Source organism: Spea bombifrons, chromosome 1 (assembly GCF_027358695.1).
Source record: "Spea bombifrons isolate aSpeBom1 chromosome 1, aSpeBom1.2.pri, whole genome shotgun sequence".
Taxonomy (NCBI): Eukaryota; Metazoa; Chordata; class Amphibia; order Anura; family Pelobatidae; genus Spea; species Spea bombifrons.
The window spans coordinates 143770165-143792658 of record NC_071087.1 but is presented as its reverse complement, the minus strand read 5'-3'; the positions used below and the strand labels follow the sequence as shown (position 1 = coordinate 143792658).

At 41.5% G+C, this 22494-nt stretch overlaps 1 protein-coding gene across 1 annotated transcript; it reads left to right on the top strand.

Annotated features, from left to right (window-relative positions):
• Nucleotides 1–8604: 8604 nt before the first annotated feature.
• On the top strand, nt 8605–22363 carry GCNT4 (glucosaminyl (N-acetyl) transferase 4). Its single transcript, XM_053447950.1, has 3 exons — nt 8605–8799; nt 19403–19502; nt 20946–22363. Exon 3 carries the CDS (start codon nt 20947–20949, stop codon nt 22249–22251), a length of 1305 nt encoding a protein of 434 aa, XP_053303925.1. The 5' UTR covers nt 8605–8799; nt 19403–19502; nt 20946; the 3' UTR covers nt 22252–22363.
• Nucleotides 22364–22494: the final 131 nt, after the last annotated feature.

Here is a 22494-nt window from a genome sequence, read left to right as displayed (position 1 = left end):
CGTCCAATTACATAATATGCCTGAAAGAGAGACCTATGTAGTCTCGAAAGCTTGCAATCTAATACAATCCGTATCAAAAGGGGCATAGATGCCCACGACAAGGAAATAATTCTACCACTGTACAAGTCACTAGTCAGACCTCACATGGAATACTGTGTACAGTACTGGGCACCAGTGTACAAGAAAGATATAGTGGAGCTGGAGAGGGTTCAAAGACGGGCAACCAGAGTAATAAGGGGAATGGGAGGACTACAGTACCCAGAAAGATTATCAGAATTAGGGTTATTTAGTTTAGAAAAAAGACGGCTTAGGGGGGCTTAATAACTATGTATAAATAGGGGACAGTACAGAGATCACTCCCAGGACCTATTTATACCCAGGACTGTATCTATAACAAGGGGACATCCTATGGTGAGACTATGGAACTCTCTGCCAGAGGAAGTGGTAATGGTAAACTCAATAAAAGAGTTCAAAAGGAGCCTGGACGTGTTTCTTGAAAGCAATAATATTACAAGTTATGGATATTAGATTAATAGGGACAGAACGTTGATCCAGGGATTTATTCTGATTTTGGTATGGGGCAATTGGCATCTGCTTCATAAGGGTTTTTTGCCTTCATCTGGATCAACACAGTAGGGACACAATAGGTGTATAGGTTGAACTTGATGGACTTTGGTCTTTTTTCAACCTTATGAACTATGTTACTATGTAACCAATAAAGGTATCATGTTTACCAGTTCTGGTTATTTTCTTTCATTCTTTACATAGTACAACTCTATACACCTATTCACCTGAGAGAGACAGAGAAAAACATTCTGTCCCCAGAAAGAATCACAGGAAGAAAGGAAGAGTTATTCAAAGATAGATAACCCAAGTGAGACAAAGCCACATCACACACCAGAAGATACAGTGCAATATGCAGAGATAAAGTAAAGCAAGAATGACAGTAGCAACCAAACTGCATAAAGATTGCTTTCAACCACTAAAATTTCAAATACAGGTCTAAACAAATAGGATTTCTTTAAAAATTATTATGACATCTTCTCCTTTAACCCCTTTGTTACCAATGATGTACCTAGTACATCCCTCATTGAGTCCCCAGCCCCTTTGTTCGTGTTTCTTCCCGCGATGTCGCTCCTTTGCATCTTTGAATGTTTCCTTTGCATGAGTATATCACAATGTTCAAGAGACCTAAAAGACAATATGTATAGAAACAACACAAAATGTGTTCTGAAATTAAACTGTGTAAATAAAATACATCACTCTTCTTCTAAATCACCTATTCAGCTACACTATATGGACAAAAGTATTGGGACACCTGACCATTACACCAACAGGGACTTTTATGACATCACATTAGAAATACATAGACATTTATATGTAGTTGGTCCCCCTTTGCAGCTATAAGAGCGTCCACTCTTCAGGGAAGGCTTTCCACAAGATTTTGGAGTGTTTCTGTGGGAATTTTACCCATTCATCCAGTAGAGCATTTATGAGGTCGGGCACTGATGTTGGACGAGAAGGCCTGGCTCTCAATCTCTGTTCCAGTTCATCCCAAAGGTGTTTGATGGCGTTGAGGTCAGGGTTGTGTGTGGGCCAGTCAAGTCCTTCCACACCATATTCATCCATGTCATGGACCTTGCTTTATGCACTGGGGCACAGTCATGCTGGAATAGTAAAGGACCTTCCCCAAACTGTTCCCACAAATTTGGAAGCATAACATTGTCCAAAATGTCTTGGTATGCTGAAATATTAAGATTTCCCTTTACTTGAAATAAGGGACCCAACCCCTAAAAAAGAGCCCCAGACCATTATTCCTCTTCAACCAAACTTTACAGTTGGCACAATGCAGTTAGGCAGGTAATGTTCTCCTGGCATCTGCCAAACTCAGACTCTCCCATCAGACAGAGCACATTTCCATTGCTCCAGATTCCAGTGGCAGCATGTTTTACACCACTCGATCCAACAGATTTCATGAAACTCCCAACGCACAGTTTTTGTGCTGACATGAACGCCAGTAGAAGTTTGGAACTCTTCAGCCATTGAATCAGCAGGGCGTTGGTGACTTTTACACACCATGTGCCTCAGCACTCGTGACTCCGTTCTGTGAATTTACGTGGTCTTCCTCTTCGTGGTTAAGTTGTTGCTGTTCACTTTCCAATAATACTACTTACAGTTGACTGTGAAATATCTAGCAGGGATGAAATTTCATGACTGACTTATTGCAAAGGTGGCATCCTATCACAGTACCATGCTTTAATTCACTGAGCTCTTCAGAACCCCTTTTTTTTTACCCTGTGCTACTTTTCCAGTAACAGTTTCCTGAACGCAGGTGAATCAGGAAAATGCTGGTCATTTAATAATGTAAAGTTCTCTTTATAATGTTTTAAAGTAGCTATTAGAAAAAGCATCCTACTGTGATAGAAGAAGGACTTTACAGCCCTAATGCTCTAAATACCTCTAAATTTCATTTACTTAAGATTCCAAAGGCAAGCATTTTATGAAGTCTTAATCTTGTTCTGTTATAAGCTGAGTTAGCTGTTTAAAGTCTTCTAAGGCTGATCTAATTATGTAAAAGTTATGTTCCCTCGTAGCTCCATGACTCATTAACTTACCTCTTTACCTATGACCTGCAGCCTGACTTGGCCATCCCTTACCACGCATAAGGGCCCTTATGGCCCCATGACAAGGAGCAGGGTATCTATTCTGTAAATCTCTTGCCTGCTCTAAGGTGCAGTTCTGGTGCATTCTGATTGGGGCTGTCACGGATACACTATATGACCAAAAGTATGTGGGCACCACACCTCATAAATGAATTTTGGTATTTCAGCTACACCCATTGCTAACAGGTATATAAAATCAAGCACATAGGCAGCCATTTCCATAGCCAAACATTGGCAGTAGAATGGGTCATACTCACTGACTTTAAACATGGCTCTGTCATAAGATGCCACGTTTGCCACAAGTCAGTTCATTAAATTTCTGCCCTGATATATCTGCCTCGGCCCACTGTAAGTACTATTAGTGTGAAGTGGAAGTGTCTAGGAGTAACAACTGCTCAGCCACAAAGCAGCAGACCACGCTCACACACAAACAGAGTGGGACCGCAAAATGCTGATGTTAAAATCAGGCCTTCTGATCCAACATCACCCGGACCGGACTGGCCCACCGGGAAATTTCACAGTGGGCCGGCTGGTCCGTGGGCCGCTCCGCCCGGTCAGCCAACATTCAAAGCGGCCGTAAGTGTTGTAAATACACAACACGCAGTAGCGTACCTAGCGGGGGGCGGGGGGGGGGGGGCGGTCCGCACCGGGTGCCGCTCATCAGGGGGGTGCCAACTTGCCGGCACCCGGCACCCCTCCAGAGACGGACAGTAATGTCCGCCGCTGGAGGAGCAGGCTCGCAAGAGAGCGGTATCGGAGGTCTTTAACAGACCTCCGGCTCCCTTGAGTGATTTTAAGCCGGTTCCCTTGAACCGGCTTAAAATCACTCAAGGGAGCCGGAGGTCTGTTAAAGACCTCCGATTCTGCTCCCTTGCGATCCGCGCGGCAACTGCTGCTGTGCAGAGGGCACTGTGGGCGCGGCTTCAGTGCCGCCGGGATCTGACAACAAACCCCGGCGGCACTGAAGCCGCGCCCACAGTGCCCTCTGACCCGGAAGAAGACAGAAGAAGAGGAAGACTGCTGTAAAAAGAAAAGACTGCTGTAAGAAGAAAAGAAGTAGAAAAGAAGGTAGGAAATCATTCATTAAGACTGAGTGACAGTGAGAGTGGATTGGTATGTGTGGAATCTGTGGATTGGTATGTGTGGTATGTGTGGATTGGTATGTGTGGTATGTGTGGATTGGTATGTGTGGAATCTGTGGATTGGTATGTGTGGAATCTGTGGATTGGTATGTGTGGAATCTGTGGATTGGTATGTGTGGATTGGTATGTGTGGAATCTGTGGATTGGTATGTGTGGTATGTGTGGAATCTGTGGATTGGTATGTGTGGAATCTGTGGATTGGTAAGTGTTGATTGGTAAATGTGTGAGAGTGATGGGTGTTATGCTGTACCATTTCCAATGTCTTTTTCATTATAATTATGCTCTAAAGTACATCATAACTCCCATCACTCTATACTGTTCCGTACAGTGGCAGAGCTGGGAGACAGAGGCCTTGCACCCCCACCGCAGGGTGCTGGTCAGGTTCTATGTGGGCAATGTGGACGCTGGCTTTGGGGTGTGCAATCTGTGATCTATGCCTGTAATTTAGGGTGTTTTATCTATAACTTTAATGCTGAGTTTTTATGTGAATTCCAATTTATCAATACCTGAAAAGCTGGGTTTGTATGTTAATGTGTTGGTCTATATCTGCTATGCTATGTTTCTATACATTATTTATGTTTACCAGCAAATACAGGATTTGTATGTCTTATTCAATTGATCAATAACTGGGGTGCTGTTTCCATGTGTTGTTTATTTGATCTATACCTTCAGTGCTGAGTGATTTCCAGTTGATCTATACCTGCAATGCTGGGTTTGTGTGTTCTGTTGATTTATACCTGCAATGCTATGTTTCCATACATTATTTATGTATACCTGTAAATACAGGATATTTATGTCTTATTCAGTTGCACGTGCTGTTTCCATGTGTTGTTTATTTGATCTATACCTGAACTACAGGGAGTAATTAAAAGAGAGTTGTGGTTTAGTGACGTAGGGGACAAATGGACTTTGGGGATGATTACGGGGAGAGGACCTCCCAATGTCACGGTGCAGTCAGAAAAAGGGAAGGCTGTACTGACTCTCACAGTCTTCCCCTGATCTGCAGTTGAGGGCAGTACAACATAATCCCTATCACTATACATCGATCTAGACATTTACAATAATGCAGCATAACCCCTACCACTATATACTAAGCCAGACACTGAAGTGGTAGGCCTACACCACATCAATGGCTTTGTATATAGTGATATGGGTTATGCTGCATTATTGTAAATGTCAGGCTCAATGTATAGTGATATGGATTACGCTGCCCCACCGTCAATGTGTGCTCAGTATAAAGTGATAGGTGTTATCCTGTATCACCGGCAATGTGGGCCTCAGTATATATTAACAGTTATGTTGTACCACCGTCAGCGCGTGCCTCAGTATATAATGGAAACAGTTATGTTGTACTACTGTCAGCGCGTGTCTCAGTATATAATGATAGCAGTTGTGCTGCACAACTGTCAATGTCTGCCTCAGTGTATAATGATAGTTATGTTGTACTACTATAAGTGTCTAGCTCGGTATATAAAGATAGCGGTTATGCTGTACCACCATCAATATCTGGCTCAGTTATAGCGATAGGTGTTATGCTGTTCCACTGTAGTATCTGGCTCAGTGTATAGTGATAGGAGTTATGCTGTTTCACTGTAATGTTTGCCTCAATATATAATGAAATTACTTAAGCTGCACCACCGTCAATGTCTGTCTCAGTATAGAGTGATAGGCATTATGCTGTACCACCGTCACTGCCTGGCTCAGTATATAGTGATAGGTGTCATGCTATACCACTATAACAATGTTATGGTGACTCCTGATTATAATATCAGAATTTTTTTAGTTTATAGTGTCTTTAGCTGCTTAGCCAGTACTTAATTTGTAATGTTTGTCACTCATTTGTTAGGGCTTCTTAGAAACTTGTTGTGTTTGTTGTTTTTTTGGGGGGGGTTATTAAAGAAAGCACTATTATATGTTATTTAAATATATTTATTTTACTTATAAGTTATTAATTTATTTTTTCAGATTTCTTGTTGTTTACGGTTGACATACAGTTTACAAATTGGTGCAATAAATATTCTTGCCAACATAATTTTGTAGATGTCTTTACATTTGGGGAGGGGTGCCACTTACAGGATCCGCCCCGGGTGCCAAATACTCTAGGTACGCCCCTGACAACACGTGTGGCTGCAACGTAAGACAGCCGCTGTGCGACTGCGAGCAAGCTTCAAAGCGGCCATTGCGCGGCCGCCAGTCCGCCTCCACCGGCCACTGATGAAATCAAAGTGGCTGGTGTGGACACAACGTGCCGCCCAATGGCCTTGCCGCTGCTCTTCGTCCCACCCCCATTGCGTGACAGCCGCGCAGTGGCCGCTTTAAATTTTGCTCGCAGCTGCTCAGCGGCTGTCTTACGCTGCAGCCGCACGGCGGCTGTGTGGAAAGTGTTGTGGAGTAGGACGAAGAGCTGCGGCACGGCCATTGGGCGGTGCGGTGACACTCAAGGAGGCGGACTCAGCCTCACAGAAGTGTTCCTTGTGACAGGGAAAGGATTGTCACGTCGTTGAGGAGAGCAGGACAAAAAAAAAAAAAAAAAAGTACCGGTATTAGTATTACCAAAATATAGTAATGGGTTTGCCTTCATTAAATTTTAAAATTAAATAATACAAAACGAGGGGGTGGCTGGGGGTAATACACATGGCAGTGGGTGGGGGGGCATCAATAATAGACAAGTGTGCTTTACAAAAGTGTTAGGTGCATCAAGGGAGGGGGTTAGCTGGGGTCAGGGCCGGCCCTACAATGGAGCCGACTGGGGCAATTGCCCCAGGCGGCACTTTTGAAGGGGCGGCACTTTGCCGCCCCAAGCGCTTTATCGTTTTTTTTTTAAGCGGAGGAGAGAGAGGGGCGACGAGTGGTTTTCGCTTACCCGCTCGGCGCCTCTCTCTCTCCTCTGCGGCGAGTCTCCCTGTTCGGTCTCGGTGCCGGTTTGTAATGCCGAGCGCCGGAAGTGACGTCAATTTCCAGCGCTCAGCATTACAAGCCGGCACCGTGGCAGAGCAGGGAGACTCGCCGCAGGACTGTTTAAAGGTAAGTACCTTTAAACAGGGGGGGGGTTAGGGTAGATAATGCCGCCGGCGAAGTTTAAAATGCCGCCCCCCGGCGTCGGCGAGGGGGGGGCGGCATTTTAAACTTCGCCCCAGGCGGCATTAAGTCTTGGGCCGGCCCTGCCTGGGGTATCACATAAATCAACGCTGGGGGGGCAATACCCAAGGGTGTGGGGGAATAAATGCACAAAGGGGACAATACCCAAAGTTGTGTTGTGAGGGGAAGACAGTAATCAATACTAAAGGGGGACCTGGCTGGGGCATCAATTACACAAGGGGATTAATGACAGGGGGGGGTTAATGACAAAGCAGTGTAGAGCATAGTGTTTTATGCTTCAGTGTGGCAGAGGCTGCCCTGGTGTGTGTCTGGGTGTCGGTGTGCACTGTACTTACTGTAGTAATAAATTGATTTATTTAACGTTTACTTATCCCGAGATAAAACATCCTCCTGAATTTGTAGTCACTTCAGAGGACAAAACTTTCTAGGTCCAGAAATAAGTGAGAGGAAAAGTAAAGGTATTGTGTTATTTACTCTTATTTTAATCTGCCTATTTTATCACAAAGGATTAATCGCAGAAACTTGAATGGTGGTTGGGATCTTCAGAGTGAAACCCAATTTAGTTTGTTATTCCCTTTGGCTTCACAGTCCTTCCCCCTTAAGAGAGGACCTTTTACTTAAACATACTGTCAGACCACTTTGCACCATGAACTGTGTGCATTTAAAAAAAAAAATGAATAATGTATCTGAGACGAGGTATTCATTGGATGGTGCAGCACTAGAACAGTTGTGGTGGTATTAATAGCCAAAAGTTTCTTACAAGAATATCGTGAAAAGTAATGTGATCAGTGTTTTGTTCCACTGAATAAAATGGAACTTTTTCATCTAAAAATGTTTGCCGTAGCAAATGTTTTGATTCCATTATGTCTAATGTATTTCATTTATTACGGCCTTTTTTACACTTTTGCTTTCTGGCATTTTAATACAAATAATGTGATAAAAATAATGTTTTAAAGCTATTTGTTTGGCAAATAGTGTGACTCGGGTATGTGTAAGGGGTGCGTGTGGGTATAAGGGCGCGACCGCGAGATAAACTATATAGGGCTGGGCTCCAAATGTTTCCAGGGCTGCTTTTCAGTCCCAGTCCGGCCCTGAACATCAGTGTCCTGTGTCACTGTGACAGTGGGTGGTGGTGGGGCAAATAAGAGATGTTTGCCATTGTTCTTTCTGACACTGAACGACACACACTGTTGTCACTGCTGTGTGTCCCGGTTCCGTTGTCTGGTCACAGACATATCCGCCACCTCTGCCACGCGTTTTTAAGAATCTCGTTTAGCTCAAGGAGCCGGTTTTAGTGCCAGGCGGTTGGGCAGCTGGAGGGGCACCTGGAATGGAGGGTAAAGATGCTGTTCCCAGTGCAGCTCATGGGGGAGCTCACAGGGGTCTATGCCTGCAGCGGAATTCGAAATGTCAAAAACACACGGCATGTGTGAGTGGAGGGCAGAAAGCCTTTGGTCTAGAACCGGCTCTGACTCCCTTCTCGGGCTGTCTCCCCTGCTGCTTAGAACTCATATCTCCATTCGGACTCTCCCTGTCATTAGAAGACAGCTTGACACGTTCTTCTTCAGTGTCTGTCTGTAGAGGCCAGTATACCGGCGCTGAGCACTTCCCGACTCCTACTGTAAGACACAGTAATACTGTGCTATATGACAGTTTACTTCCTTTTCTAAGCGGGAGGAGGAGCCCTTCATCGTGTTATCACGTCACCCAGTCCTAACCCCATGCACATCACCTCAAAAACTGCCAGACTCCTTCCTGCCCTGTCACACGCTGACAAACGGAGCAGAAGAGACGGCGTCCGAACTCCGGCTCCGAGCCGGCCGCTTTATCTCGACTGTTTCCCGAGTGACAGAGACGCCTCCCCAGCGCTGAGCGCCCTGCAGCGCTGCCCTTCGGTAAGTAACTCGCTTCTTGTTACTTTGTGTACAGACCCTCCGCCTGCACTGTGCGCTCCCCGTGTCCCGGGGCAAAGGACACCCACTCGTGGGGAAGGGCAGCAGCAGAGTGTAGAGAATCACCGGATACATTCTTCACGTGGATCAGTAGCTCTTGTGACACGGCGAGCGTTAATGGGAACGGACGGGGATGGTATAGTCAGGAGACTATTCGGGCGAAGACTGTTAGTTATGAAGAAGACACTGGCTGCTTATCATATGACCCAGTGGTGTAAGCATGACTGTGTGTGAGTGTGTGATTAATATTATTAAAGAACAAGACAGGACCGGGCTGCGGGAAGCACATAACTGAACTTTTTTTATAGTGTTACCTGCTGCTTCTTCCACTGCATTTTATTAAACGTCTCCAGCAGCAGCATTTGGAGGGTTCAAGTGCCTATAGCACCTGTCAGCCTTTATACAGTCTAGAGCTATTTTGCATGCTTTGCTTGTCAGCTGATGAAAGAGTTAATTAAAACAAATGAAAAAAACATAATACTGGATATTTGATTTTTTTTTGGTAGACCCTCTAACAGGTAAGGCTGGGAGTTGGTGAGATCTGCTTCTGGTAGAGCGTTAAACAATTAGTTCTGCCTAATACGTGTTCAAGCAACCAGTTATTTACAAAGCAAAACTGCTTGAACAACCAATTCAAGGCTGGTAAACGGTGGCAAGCCACATGTTATAAATGTCAAAAACCTTTTGTATGCTGGTATCCTGTTTTCATTCGCTGGCATTAACAGATGGTTGAGGGTACGCAACCAAAAAAAAATACTTTAACATGCATTCTTTAAGCTGTATGTAAAATGTTAAGTGTCCCTGACAGCCCTACCAAAGAAAATGCATAATAAAGTACTCTATGAATATTTGTATATGTATTCTTCAAATGGGAAAGAAAATAAAAATACACATGTAGAAACTGCAGCCCTGCAGCTGATGTCCTCTTCCATAGTTTGCTGGTTTTTCACAATGATCGGCTTCAATAGCACTGATTGTAATCAGCTTGTAGCTTTCCTGAGCTGGGGCTGGAGATGACTGGAGGTAAGTATATCCCAGAGAGTATAGCTGGGGTGGTGGAAGGGACAAATGCATTTACGGGGGACTCTGTAGCATCCTCCATGCATTTACAAGGGGGACACTATGGACATTTAAAAGTGCACATGATGGCTGGAGTGTCCCTTTAACTGGTTCTTACATTTAGTAGAATTCAGGGCTGTGACATACACGGGGCAAGTGGGGCAGCAGCCAAATTAAGCCAGCAAGCTCGCAGTTCAGTTTCAGCGAGGCGTGAGATGGCTGTGATAGGACAGGATTTCACACCATGGTTGGTCGGTCGCAGGAGATTAGAAGATCTCCCCAACCAACCCATGATCCCTCCTGACCGCAGGAACACAGTGATGCAGCTCTGCGCCACAGCAAAACAGCGGAACATAATAGGGACTGTATAAGTATACTGTGCATGCAGCTGAGAACATCTGCAAGCTAAAGAGCAGAGGATGGGAAAAGGGGCAAAGGGACATGGGGGAATTCAGCTGAATCCCTCAATACATCTGAGAGGACACAACGATAACTTAAAATGGCCACTCAGCTATCATATGTATTAAAGTGCATATGATGGCACGAGTGTCAGACCACCTTATGCATGCCCTGGTAATGGTAAACCATATCCATAATACCACCGTTTATCAATAATTATTTAAAAAACAATTTGCAGTGACTACTCCTGTAAAATATGGCATCATGGTGTGGCACCTGCTAGCACTGCCAGGCAATACTGTTGTTATTAAATGTTACTCTAAGCTTGTAATGCTAAAGAAACGTTGAATTTGCTCATGGAAAGTGTGATTACTCAGATGTATCTTAAGAGCACCTGGTGAAATAAATATTTTTTACTATAAACCATTTATTTTATTACTTTTTAAAGGCTTTTGGAAATGTTTATTTATGTGCACTATTAATGGTGATTTTAGCCATTTAAGAGTTAGGAGCGTATTGTACATTTTTAATATAATAATATTTTGTTTGTAGATTTGCTTTTATTTAGAGAAGGTTTTACCAAATGTTGTATGCATCGGTTGATGATTTTTTATTTATTTATTATTTACAAAAACATATTACATACAAAAGAAAGCACAACAGACGATTATTCATGTGGTTAAATCATAAAAGATCACACTTAGAATGTTTTCTGTTTAAGCACATATATTCTATAGAACCTATGACATCATAATATAATGTAGCCTAAAATAATATTAGAACCGATATATGTGCATGGTATGGGTAACTTTACAACATAGCTGTAGGATAAACTGGCATTTCAGTTTGAACTCTCAAAATTTTAAAATCAATATAACGAAACCAGATTTTGTAATCCATAGTATATCCTACTATCCAGTAGGAGTTCTCACTCCAGTTAAGCATCTGACATAAGAATACCGTCCACTGTGTACCCATATCTATAGTTTAAGCTTCATGATATCTCTTTTCCAAGCTGTGATGACTTTTAAGAACTGATCCTAGGTCTTGTCTCACCAGAAACTGTACTGTAGCACTGAGCTGTCAGACCTGTCCTGCTAGTCCTGACATAGTTGCGGAATTCTTCAACCGTATTCTATAAAATCTGCATGTCTTTCAGCTTTAAACAAATATTTACAAACTTTGACTGTTACTGTGTTCTGTAAATGTTTATTTTTCTGTTGACCACATGACGAAGACACCTTCCTAAACTTAGCATAATGAAGCTAATTCCGGTTGTAGTCATTGATAATTTATTATAAAAAAAAAAAAAAATCAGACAATAATCTCCTGGTTATTCACATTCTGATCTTTTTGAACAACTAGTTTTAGATACTAAAATTATCTCTAGCTTGTGTTTTGTTTTTTACTTATTCTTTGTAATTGTATTTGAGATTTTTTGTTAAAAGCCAATATGGAATCTGAGATTTGTGGCTATTCTTCCACTCATTTAAACATCGAGGATGCCAATCCTCATCTTCCAAAGGGATGCAGAGAAGGAATATGTTAATAAAGAGAACAGGTTATTAAGATAGCTCTTTCCGTGGTATATACTGAAAGTGGTTTCTAACACATCATTTCCCTCTTTACATTCATAAACACATTTGTATAGGTTTATTTAGTGGATTGAACTACAAAAGGCAGACTTGGGAAGGGAGCAAATAATTGTTGAGATCTGCCAACAGGTAGCTCTCCAGTAATCAAACTTCAACTCATCATGCTGAACCAGCCTTTGGCTTGAACGGAGCTAGTTGTTCATTTTGTGACTACTAACTAACTACTAACTATGCATGAAAACAAAACCTGCAATCCCTCTGATTTGTCAGTGCCCCCTTTAGTTAAGTTGCTGGGTATGTTATATATTACCGTAATAAATAACTGGTTATTTATTTTTTCTGCTTTCTTTTATAACATATTACAGTCCATTTATTTTTCCCTGTAGTAGGGTATAGAGTACTTTGTACGTGAACCTTTTCTAACACACGTTGTCTAGCCGTCTGGCGTTTTAATGGTATAGATAGGAAGCTTTGTGGGACCCAACTACAAGGATAAAAAAGCAGTGGGAGAATGTGAACTGTCTCTTTGATCAGTTCAAGTTTAAAGAAAGGCAAGTACAAGCCTGATATCAGAACATGGCATTTTATGTATTATTTTTACAAAAATATTAGGATTACAAAACAAGAAATGCATAGGACCTAGGGTTATACCTTTTGCAAATACGGATATTATTTTTAAATACACACCATAGCCCAGTGTTACCTGAGTGAGTTTCATTCTAATATTACATTGCAGATAGAATGAATCTTTAGTTGGTAATGCAAGTGCTTAAATAAAAACAAAAATATTAGTTACATTGTTAATCATTTTCCTTGGTTTCTTTAAAAGTTGACACCATTTTGCATGCGATGTCACAAACAGAGGGCGTACATACTAACGCTTCCTCAGTCTGGTAAACTAAAGTATTCCAGCCGTTGTATTTCTGTGTCATGGCCGATATGGCAAGGCCAGTATAAGGATGCTGGAAAGAAAGTTGATATGAGATACCTGGTAAACCAGCTACGTTCTCTGTTATGGCTCAGTAGGTAGAGTTATAGTTTAGGACAAACCGACTACTACTTGGTGACTTTACATAATGGGAACTCATTCACATCTGCTTTAAGTGCACCTTTATTTACCTGTGAGAAACCGCACTCCTGCAAAGCTTGTGTTTACTTAAGCCTAGATAATTTACAAAGTGGGATAATAAAAGATCTCCTATTTACAGAGGCTTGATGGTAAAATGAAGTTTCTCAGCGTGTTGTGTGCCAGGTACAGTAATGTAACAAAACATCTCGTGTTTGAGTCAAAAGTAACAGCAGAGACTATGAAAACTACATTGTGCCGTGTAAAAACGGTTTTAATGCAGCCAGTGGACTCACTTTTTGTCTTTTAAAGTTTAATAGAATTTCTTAGCTTTTTAGAAATATCAAATACCCAAAATCTGAATATTAACTTAGGAAAAAAAGAAAAAGCCTGAATATAAGACGACCCCAAAGGAAAAGAGTTTTACCAGTAAATGTTAATTCATGTAAACTATTTTTTTAATAAAAGCTATGATTGAGAAAAATATTTTTTTTGTTTTTATTTCTTGTATTTTCCAACCTGTCCCCCAGTTACGCACATCTGCCCCCAGGCTTGCCACTCCAATATGGCACTGTGGCCCATGATATGCCTTTAACCCTCTATATGCCACTGTGCCCCATGGTATGCCTTTTGACCCCCTATGTGCCACTCTGCCTCCAGAAATGCCTTATACCCCTATATCCCATTCTGGCATTTAGGGGGTTAAAATGCATATTATGGGGCAGAGTGGCATATAGGGAGGTATAAGGCATTTCAGGAGGCAGAGTGGCATTAAGGGAGTTAAAAGGCATTGTATAGAGCACTCTGCCTCCAGAAATGCCTTATACCCCTATATGCCACTCTGGCATTTAGGGGGTTAAAAGGCATATTAAGGGGCAGAGTGCCATATAGGGAGGTATAAGGCATTTCAGGAGGCAGAGTGCTCTATTAAATGCCCCCTTAACGCCACTCCAGAAATGCCCTATGCCCCCATTTAACACACACACACCCTATACCCCCATTTAACTAACACACACACACACACACTCACTCTCTCTCTCTCTCTCTCTCTCTCTCTCTCTCCCACCCCTCTCTCACCCCTCTCTCCCCTCTCACCCCTCTCTCCCCTCTCACCCCCCTCAGCCCTCTCTTACCGGTGCTTCCAGCCGGGGCAGCGGGTTGACGTCGCCTTCTGCTGCAGCCGGAAGAAGGTGGAGTTGGCAGCGGGGGTTTGTATGCGTCCGTCGCGTATACTTTCCCCGGCTGTCAGAGATCTCTGACAGTCGGGGGAAGGTCTACGCGACGGACGCAGACAACCCCCGCTGCTAGCCACACCTCCTTCCGGCTGCAGCGGACGTTGTCTACGCGGATCGCGTAGACGTCAACCCGCTGCCCCGGCAATACAGCAGGAAGCACCGGTAAGTGTGTGTATGATGGGGGGGGGGGTGAGACAGGAGGATCCAGGTCCCCTGCAGCGGTGCGCGGGCCACTGTGACAAAAAATATGGCCTTTAATAAAATATGCAGATTAAAATAAAGTAAATAACACAAAACCTTTACTCTTCCTCTCACTGATTTCTGGGCCTAGAAAGTTTTGCGACTACAAATTCAGGATTCCCTAGATTTATTCTAGGGATGAACTAAAATGAAAATTCTGGACCAAAACATTCAGGGTTCACTTAGCCAAAACCGAAAATGACCCCCACCTTTAAAAATAATAATAAAAACTCACATTTTTAATAAAAGTAGGTAACACACAATTGGACAAAATTAGCAATATGACTTGGCAACCAGTAAATGCTGGCAACCCAGGCAACCAGTAAATGCTGGTACCTAGGCATGATGGGACTGTGCTCGCTGTGATTGCTGTTAGCAATCACACTCCTATCATGCCAAGTCAGCCAGTACATGCTGGTACAGGGTGGCTGTAAGTGATGTGCAGACCCCATACTGCTGGCAGCATCACTACACAAGGGGGGCAGCTAGCTAGGTTTCAGCATCTACTGGCTGACTTGACATGATAGGAGTGTGATTGCTAACAGTAGTCACAGTCCCATCATGCCTAGGTTCCAGCACTTACACATCCATCCAGTAAATACTGGAACCTAGGCATTATGGGACTGTGATTGCTGTTAGCAATCACACTCCTATCATGCCAAGTCAGCTAGTACATGCTGGTACAGGGTGGCTGTAAGTGCAGACCCCATACTGCTGGCAGCATCAATACACAAGGGGGCAGCTGGCCAGGTTTCAGCATGTACTGGCTGACTTGGCATGACAGGAGTGTGATTACTAACAGCAATCACAGTCCCATCATGCCTAGGTTCCAGCACTTACACATCCATGCTATCACACACACACACACACACTCATTTATTCATATAATCATTCATTCACAGATTCATTCCCTCAATCACACACACTCATTCAAACACCCTCCCCACCTCCTTACCTGCAAGGCAGCTCCTCGATGCCGCTTACAGACTTCAGCAGGGGGCGCGGCCTCCCTCTGCCTTCTCCGCTAAAGCACAGAGGAAGTAGGATGTCACGTGAACTCCGCTTCCTCTGTGTGCAGTCCAGAAGTCCCTCCCACAAGTAAGTAGCAGGGCTTGAGGTGCGGCTCGCGTAAGATCGGTTGCCCTGGCTGCCGATCTTACGCGGGCCACACCTTGAGGTCTCGCGGGCCGCATTTGGCCCGCGGCCCGCATGTTGGACGCCCCTGCTTTAATACATTAGCACTTGCCCTGTAATACTTACTGAACTTTTCTTATCTTTCTAACGTTTACAACTTCTCAGAGACTCAAGATGTATGTCTTTGCAGAGTGGGAGCCACAGTAAGGCCTCAGAGGTTGCATACTGTTTGTGAAATCCATAGGTTGGGATTGAAGTGCATAAGTACTGAGACTTCTAGCAGGTAGAACAGATGTCACCAAAGGCAGAGGTCAAAAACTGGAGAGTCTATCTAAGGTAGGACCATGGGTATCAGAAAACAATGGAACACAAGTTCATGAGGAAACATGATACCATGAACAAGGGCACAGGAACACAGGGGCCAAGGGAACTCAGAGATGAGGACTGCTATATCAGCACCATCAGGAGCCTTATGGTCTGCTTAGATACTGTAAGAAAGGAAAGCGTTACAAAGGGAAATAAGAATCTGAGTGGTAATATTCCAAGCGCTGCAGGTAGGCTCAGCAAGGCAGACATTTCAGAGGCAACCTATGATTCTGGGTGGGGGCCTCAGACAAGCCTGACATAAAGACGAGTGGAGTAGTTCTGGCCTGTCTCATTCACTGTTCACTGGATATTTTTTGGACAGTTTGGAGACTTTAGCGCCTGAATACTCCAGGAGGGCAGTCGTTTCTAAGATACTGGAATAACCACTTCAAGGACCAACAATTATATCACAATCAAAGATACATAGATAACGTATCTATTCCATGCTGATGTTCCGTCTAACAACAACTTAACCCCTTAACCATATCAATATGCATTATATATGCGGTTGCAGCCACACCATATGCTGTTTGTCTGTGTTACTGAATAGGTGCACCTAAAAAAGTGGTCACTAAATCTAGGTTCCAAGGATTCCTGAAATGTTGAAATTCAATGGAATGTTGTAGCAAAAAAAAAACCAAGCAAACAAAAAAAAACCTTGTAGAAGTTTTTTTGTAACATTTGGGCAGTCTTTTATAATTTACTTAGTAATATAAACTTGATTGTATGGGATTTGCCTGTGAGATTTGCCTAGGTTAAGAGGTAAACATAGTTGGCTTTTTGGCTGTTTTTGGACCACACCTTGGAGTCGTAGGAGGTATACTTCAAAATAACAGGAAAACTAGTGTCATTTTTAGGTATCACTGATTTTCATAAAATGATCCAGAAAACATTTTGGTAACATTCTTTGAGTTTATTTTTTCTTATTCTTAACCATGGTAATAACAATTGCTGTTTCAACAACTGTAGAACACAACATTATTAGAAGACCAAATGTGAGATAAGACAAGAAACTAATCAATTAAAAGGTATTGTACAAAGGAAATTTCATGCCAAGGTTGTAGAAGTGAATATCCAGAGCAGGCGCCCGGCATTTAAAACCAGTAGAGCTAAATTTGTATTCTCACAAATGAGGCATTATATCAACATGAACCAGTAGGGCATTTGGATGTGATTTTTAAGAGGCATGGGTTCTCTGAAGGGTGCATCATTTGTGGTGTTACAAAGTTGTAAGGCTATGGTCTATGTGAAAGTGACACCTCAAGTATAGAGGATACTTTTGTAAACTTATGTACAGTTTTAAGGAATTAGATATAGCAGTCGACTTATCCATATTTAAGCTGTCCAAAATAATTGCTTTAACTCGTAGTACAGTTGAAAAAATAAGTGCTGTGTTGTTTTGAGAAATGTATTGAGTTGGAGAGAAAATATAGTCATTTCTACACTGCTTACAGACAATGTATGAATTGTTTTTGAAATTGGCAAACCTAGTGGTTTGTCTACCACAAATATAGTAGCTTGACTTTCTGTTCTCACCCTTACCGGCATGTCAAGGTGTGGCAAGGAAGTTAAAAACAGTTGATGAGATACCAGAAGATATTTTGGTGTACATGTTGTAATATTCTGGTAGAACAGAAGTAGACAATAGACAGCATTTTTTGCATACAACTTCTGTGATCATCAAGATACAAGCTTTCAGGTCTTAAAGTAAGTTGCTAACTATATATATTAAAAGTATCCCATTGTGTTACAATTGTGTGCCTCAGGCAAAGCTACTTTTACATTAATCTCTTGAAATTGTTGGGTGTCAACTGTGACGGAAAGAATACATAGATTTAACAGTATCTTATTTGCTCAGATATACAATCTTTTTAGCTCCTCATCCCTTCTTTATGTTTTATTGGGTAAAACAACAAAAGGTGTGGGTTGGTGTTGCCTCGGGGTGATCAGGTTATTTGGAAAGGTTACTTGTCAATCACAAAAATACTGACTCATCTTCTGAAAGTAAGGTGGGGTAAGGAAATTCCAAGGGCTGACTCTCCATTAAAATATTGCCAATAATTACTTTTCACATTGATATCTTAATTTCTCATTTTTGGAACGTAATGTTTTTATCTTCATAACATTTTTACCAGATGCAGAGATAAAAGAGAAGGGGTCCTTTTTCCTTTAAGAGATGAGTAGGGTGTGTTTATAATATACCATAGTGATTTCCCTGGCAGATAGGTTAAACTTCATTATTGAAAATAATCTTAAAAACTAATGGATAATTAAATAAAGTAAGCATGACATTTAGATTTTTTCAAACTAATCTCACTTGATATCTGCATAATTTATAAACCAGAATGCACCTAAAAAGTTTCCCTATTGGTTACTATTGGCTTTATCTATATTTCTAAATCTTTTTTTCCAATTCATTACTTCTTAATCACTCAAGAGCTAAAACTTTATTAGTAAACCTATGTTATGGTGTGTTATGCATTCAGAGATGCCCTTCTCCATGCCTCTGTTGTAACATTTCAGGAATGGAAGCTGCAATGACGTCTCAGAGGTTAAATACTGGTGTGATATCCATAGGCTGTGATTGAAGTGCACAAGAATCAGAATCGGTACAGAGACCACTGACAGGCTGGTGCCTTGGTCATAGGCATCAGATGGTCTGGATGCCAGTAGTCCAGTAACAACATAGGAAACATAGATCAAGGAATCTGGGTCAGGAAGCCAGGTATCGGTAAACCAAACAGGTAGAGGCTGGGTCCAGAACAGTACAGGAAGATGGGGATCAGGTAACACAGGGCATAGGGGCACAGGAGCTTAGAAACAAGAACTGCTAGATCAGTACCACCAAGAGCCTTATGATCTGTCGAGGTGGTGTGGGTCAAGAGAAGCTTCTAAAGGGGAAAAACAATCTGGCTGATGGGATAGTGGTCAGGTAGTAGCTGGTGTGTGAGCCCAACAAAGAGCCAGAGGTGGCAGTCGTTTTCTGAGATGCTGGAACAACCACTTCAGGGAACAACAATCATATCACAATCAAAGACACATAGATCATATATTGATTCCATATCTTTTAACCATATGTGCATCATTTGTAAATTAAGTTGCGGCCCCATGACTCACTGTTTGTTAAGTAGATGCACCTAGTTAACCAAGTGGCCACTGAGTGTAGAATTCAAGGCTGAAAAGATTCACCACTTTATATGGTTTATTGAATAATATAAACTTGATTTTATGAGTTTTGCTTGTGGCATTCCTGCAGCAACTTAAATCTCTACAATATGCTTTTTAGTTTAATGGATAAGTATAGTTGTCTATTTTGGCATTTGGAGCATATCTGCTATTACAGAGTCATAGAAGGTATTCAAAATAGAGGAAAATGTATTAGTATAGTTGATGTTTATAAACCAGAGTACTTTTTAAACATTCTTTCTTTTTTTCTTTTTTTTTCTTTTCAGATTCATAGTAACTGTAATGCCAATGGCTGTGTTGGCGCTAGAACTCCACATTACAAGAAGACCAAATGTGAGATAAAACAAGAAACCAAGCAATTAAAAGGTATTGTATGAAGGAACTGTCATGACAAGGTTGTAGAAATGAATATCCAGAGCCAATGTACAGCATATAAGACAATCAGAGCTTAGTTTGTATGGCATGGGGTCCTCTGAAGGGTAGATGATTTGTGCTGTAAGACTAGGGTATATGGGAGAGTGACACCTTAGGTATAGAGGATACTTTGTAAACCTTATGTACAGTATTGATCAATTAGATATGGCAGTCAACGTATCCATAATTAACCTGTCCAACTTAACTGCTTTAACCTGCAGGACAGAATAATTAGGATAAAAGGGTAATTTTTGAGAATATGTGTTGGAGAGATGTGGTCCATTTGTTTTTCAATTGTTTTTTAAATGCTTGCAGGCTTGACATGTGAATTGTTCTTTTGATTGGCCCACCTAGTGATGTGTTTTCAAATATAGTACCCTGGCTCTCTGTCCACATCCTAAGGTAAAGTTAGAAAATATGTGGTTAAAGCCAGTTGCCATAAAATGTATGGCATCTGAATCTGATATACCAGAGGACATTTTGCAATAAGATACCTTGATCTACTGGAAGAAGTAGAAAAAAAGGTAGAGCTTTACCATGTTGCTTACAGTTACTATGATCCTTACGATACAATCTTACTGCTCTTTAAAGTGGAACTTCAAGCACTTTTTAATACTAGTACCAGACTAATATTACTAGTATAATTTTTTGCTTATAATATAATGTTTAATATAAAGTTTTTGGGCTGCTGCGTATTAGCCGTTTGTTCTAGCTGTCCTATCTAGTAGGCTGTGTTAGCTCAGCTGACTAGTCAAAGACCTCCTAATCATTCTGCCGGTGGTAAACAATAAAATGACTTGTTAACCACCCAGCCAGACATTTTCACCAGGCTGAAACTGGCCATCTGGCACACCGGCCAAATAACCAGTGGGCTACCGACTGATATTCAATTAATTTGCCGCTCCAGAGGCAGCTAGTTATTTCTGTCTGCACTATACATGAGCATAAACACTTATCACTTTTTGTCAATATTAACCAACATTAACGTATACACCATTGTATTTTATGATGAAGTTGAAAAATATTGTTGCCATGGGACTTTTTATATAAAAAAAAGTATCCCTTTGGGTTACCAGGGTTTATCTCTGGCAAAGCTACTCTTATACCAATATCTGGGCCGGGATAGCACAGATAACAGTATTTCATTTGTAAAAATGTATAATCTTTTTAGCTCATTAGTCCATTCTGTATTCTTAATTGTTCATTAACATGGTTTACGGATTAATGTTGTCTCAGGGTGATCAGTCACAGAGATACTAACTTATTTTCCTTAACGTGCATAAGAAGGCTGAGCTGTCTCTTTAATGTATATATGGTTTTCAGGTAAAAATTTAATCTATGTAATGTAAAGACATCAGCAAGTCACTCTCATGTAACTGTTGACTCTTTTAACAGAATGAAGATGCGGATATGGTTTTCTAAATATACTCTGAAACAGAAACTTACTCTGTTGATACTCACCGTGTCTCTGCTCTGTATCCTGAAATTTATGAAAGGTGACATTTATACAACAACCCCGACTTATTATGTGGAGCCGTATCCTATTTTTCCAGAAAGTGTCGATAACAGGAATACATTTATAAATGCTCCATCTGACAATATTAATTGCAAAAGCATATATGAACTTGAGCCTGCTGAAATTGGGAAAAGCTTAGAAGTTCGCAAAAAGCGTATATATGATCTAAAAGATGAAGACGTTGTAGCGATGACAAAAAACTGTGACGTCTATAAGGCCGTTAGAAAGTACAACCAGAAACCACTTTCCTTGGAGGAGAAAAGCTTTCCAATTGCATATTCTCTTGTACTTCATAAAGATGCCATTAATGTGGAAAGATTACTCCGCTTAATATACAACCCTGTGAATGTATATTGTATCCATTATGATTTAAAGTCTTCAACCGCTTTCAAAAATGCCTTGATAAACCTAGCCAGTTGTTTCCCTAATGTTTTCATTGCCTCAAAGCTTGAAACAGTGACTTATGCCCATATTTCAAGACTGCAAGCAGATCTGATGAATTCTTCTGTTCAGTGGAATTATGTCATTAACTTGTGTGGACAGGACATGCCACTCAAGTCAAATTTTGAACTGGTTTGGGAGCTGAAGAAGCTGGCTGGTAGAAATATGCTTGAGTCTTCTCGGCCTTCGGATATTAAAAAAGAAAGGTATATGTACCACCACAATGTTATAAAAGTGCCTTACTTTGATTATCTGCAGATGCCTATAAAGACGCCTATTAAGAAAGACCCTCCTCCTTCTAATATTGAAATGTTTGTAGGAAGTGCCTACTTTGTTTTAAGTCGTGCATTCATTAAGTATGTTTTAGAAAGCTCATTGGCAAAAGACTTTTTAATTTGGTCTGAAGATACCTATTCTCCAGATGAACACTTTTGGGCAACTCTCGTACGTGTTCCAGGAGTACCAGGAGAGATCCCAAGAACAGATAAAGATGTGACTGACCTTGACAGCAAGACCCGTCTTGTGAAGTGGATTTATCTAGAGGAAAGTCTTTACCCTCCTTGCACTGGAACCCATATCCGAAGTGTATGTGTTTATGGTGCTGCTGAACTACGTTGGCTTCTTAGATTTGGACACTGGTTTGGCAATAAGTTTGATCCCAGAGTAGATCCTATTTTAACAAAATGTTTGATTGAAACGCTTGAAGAACAGCAATCACAGTGGGTGTACTTATCATCAAGGTGACCTTTGGGTAACATTCAGACATTCAGGCTCTGTGACCCTTTGTTACCAAAGACCATACAATGTTGTGCAAACAGGAATATGACAGTATTGAAAGTATTAAAGCTAATGTGTATGTATATATATATATATATATATATATATATATATATTATTTGCTCAATTATAAGACCCCCCCCCAACTTTGGATTATAGGATACAATGGAGTTATTGTTGAATAAATTTACAAATAAACTGACAAATAAT

Coding starts and splice junctions, on each gene's coding strand:
- GCNT4 (XM_053447950.1), top strand. CDS start 20,947: ATGAAGATGCGGATATGGTTTTCTAAATATACTCTGAAACAGAAACTT.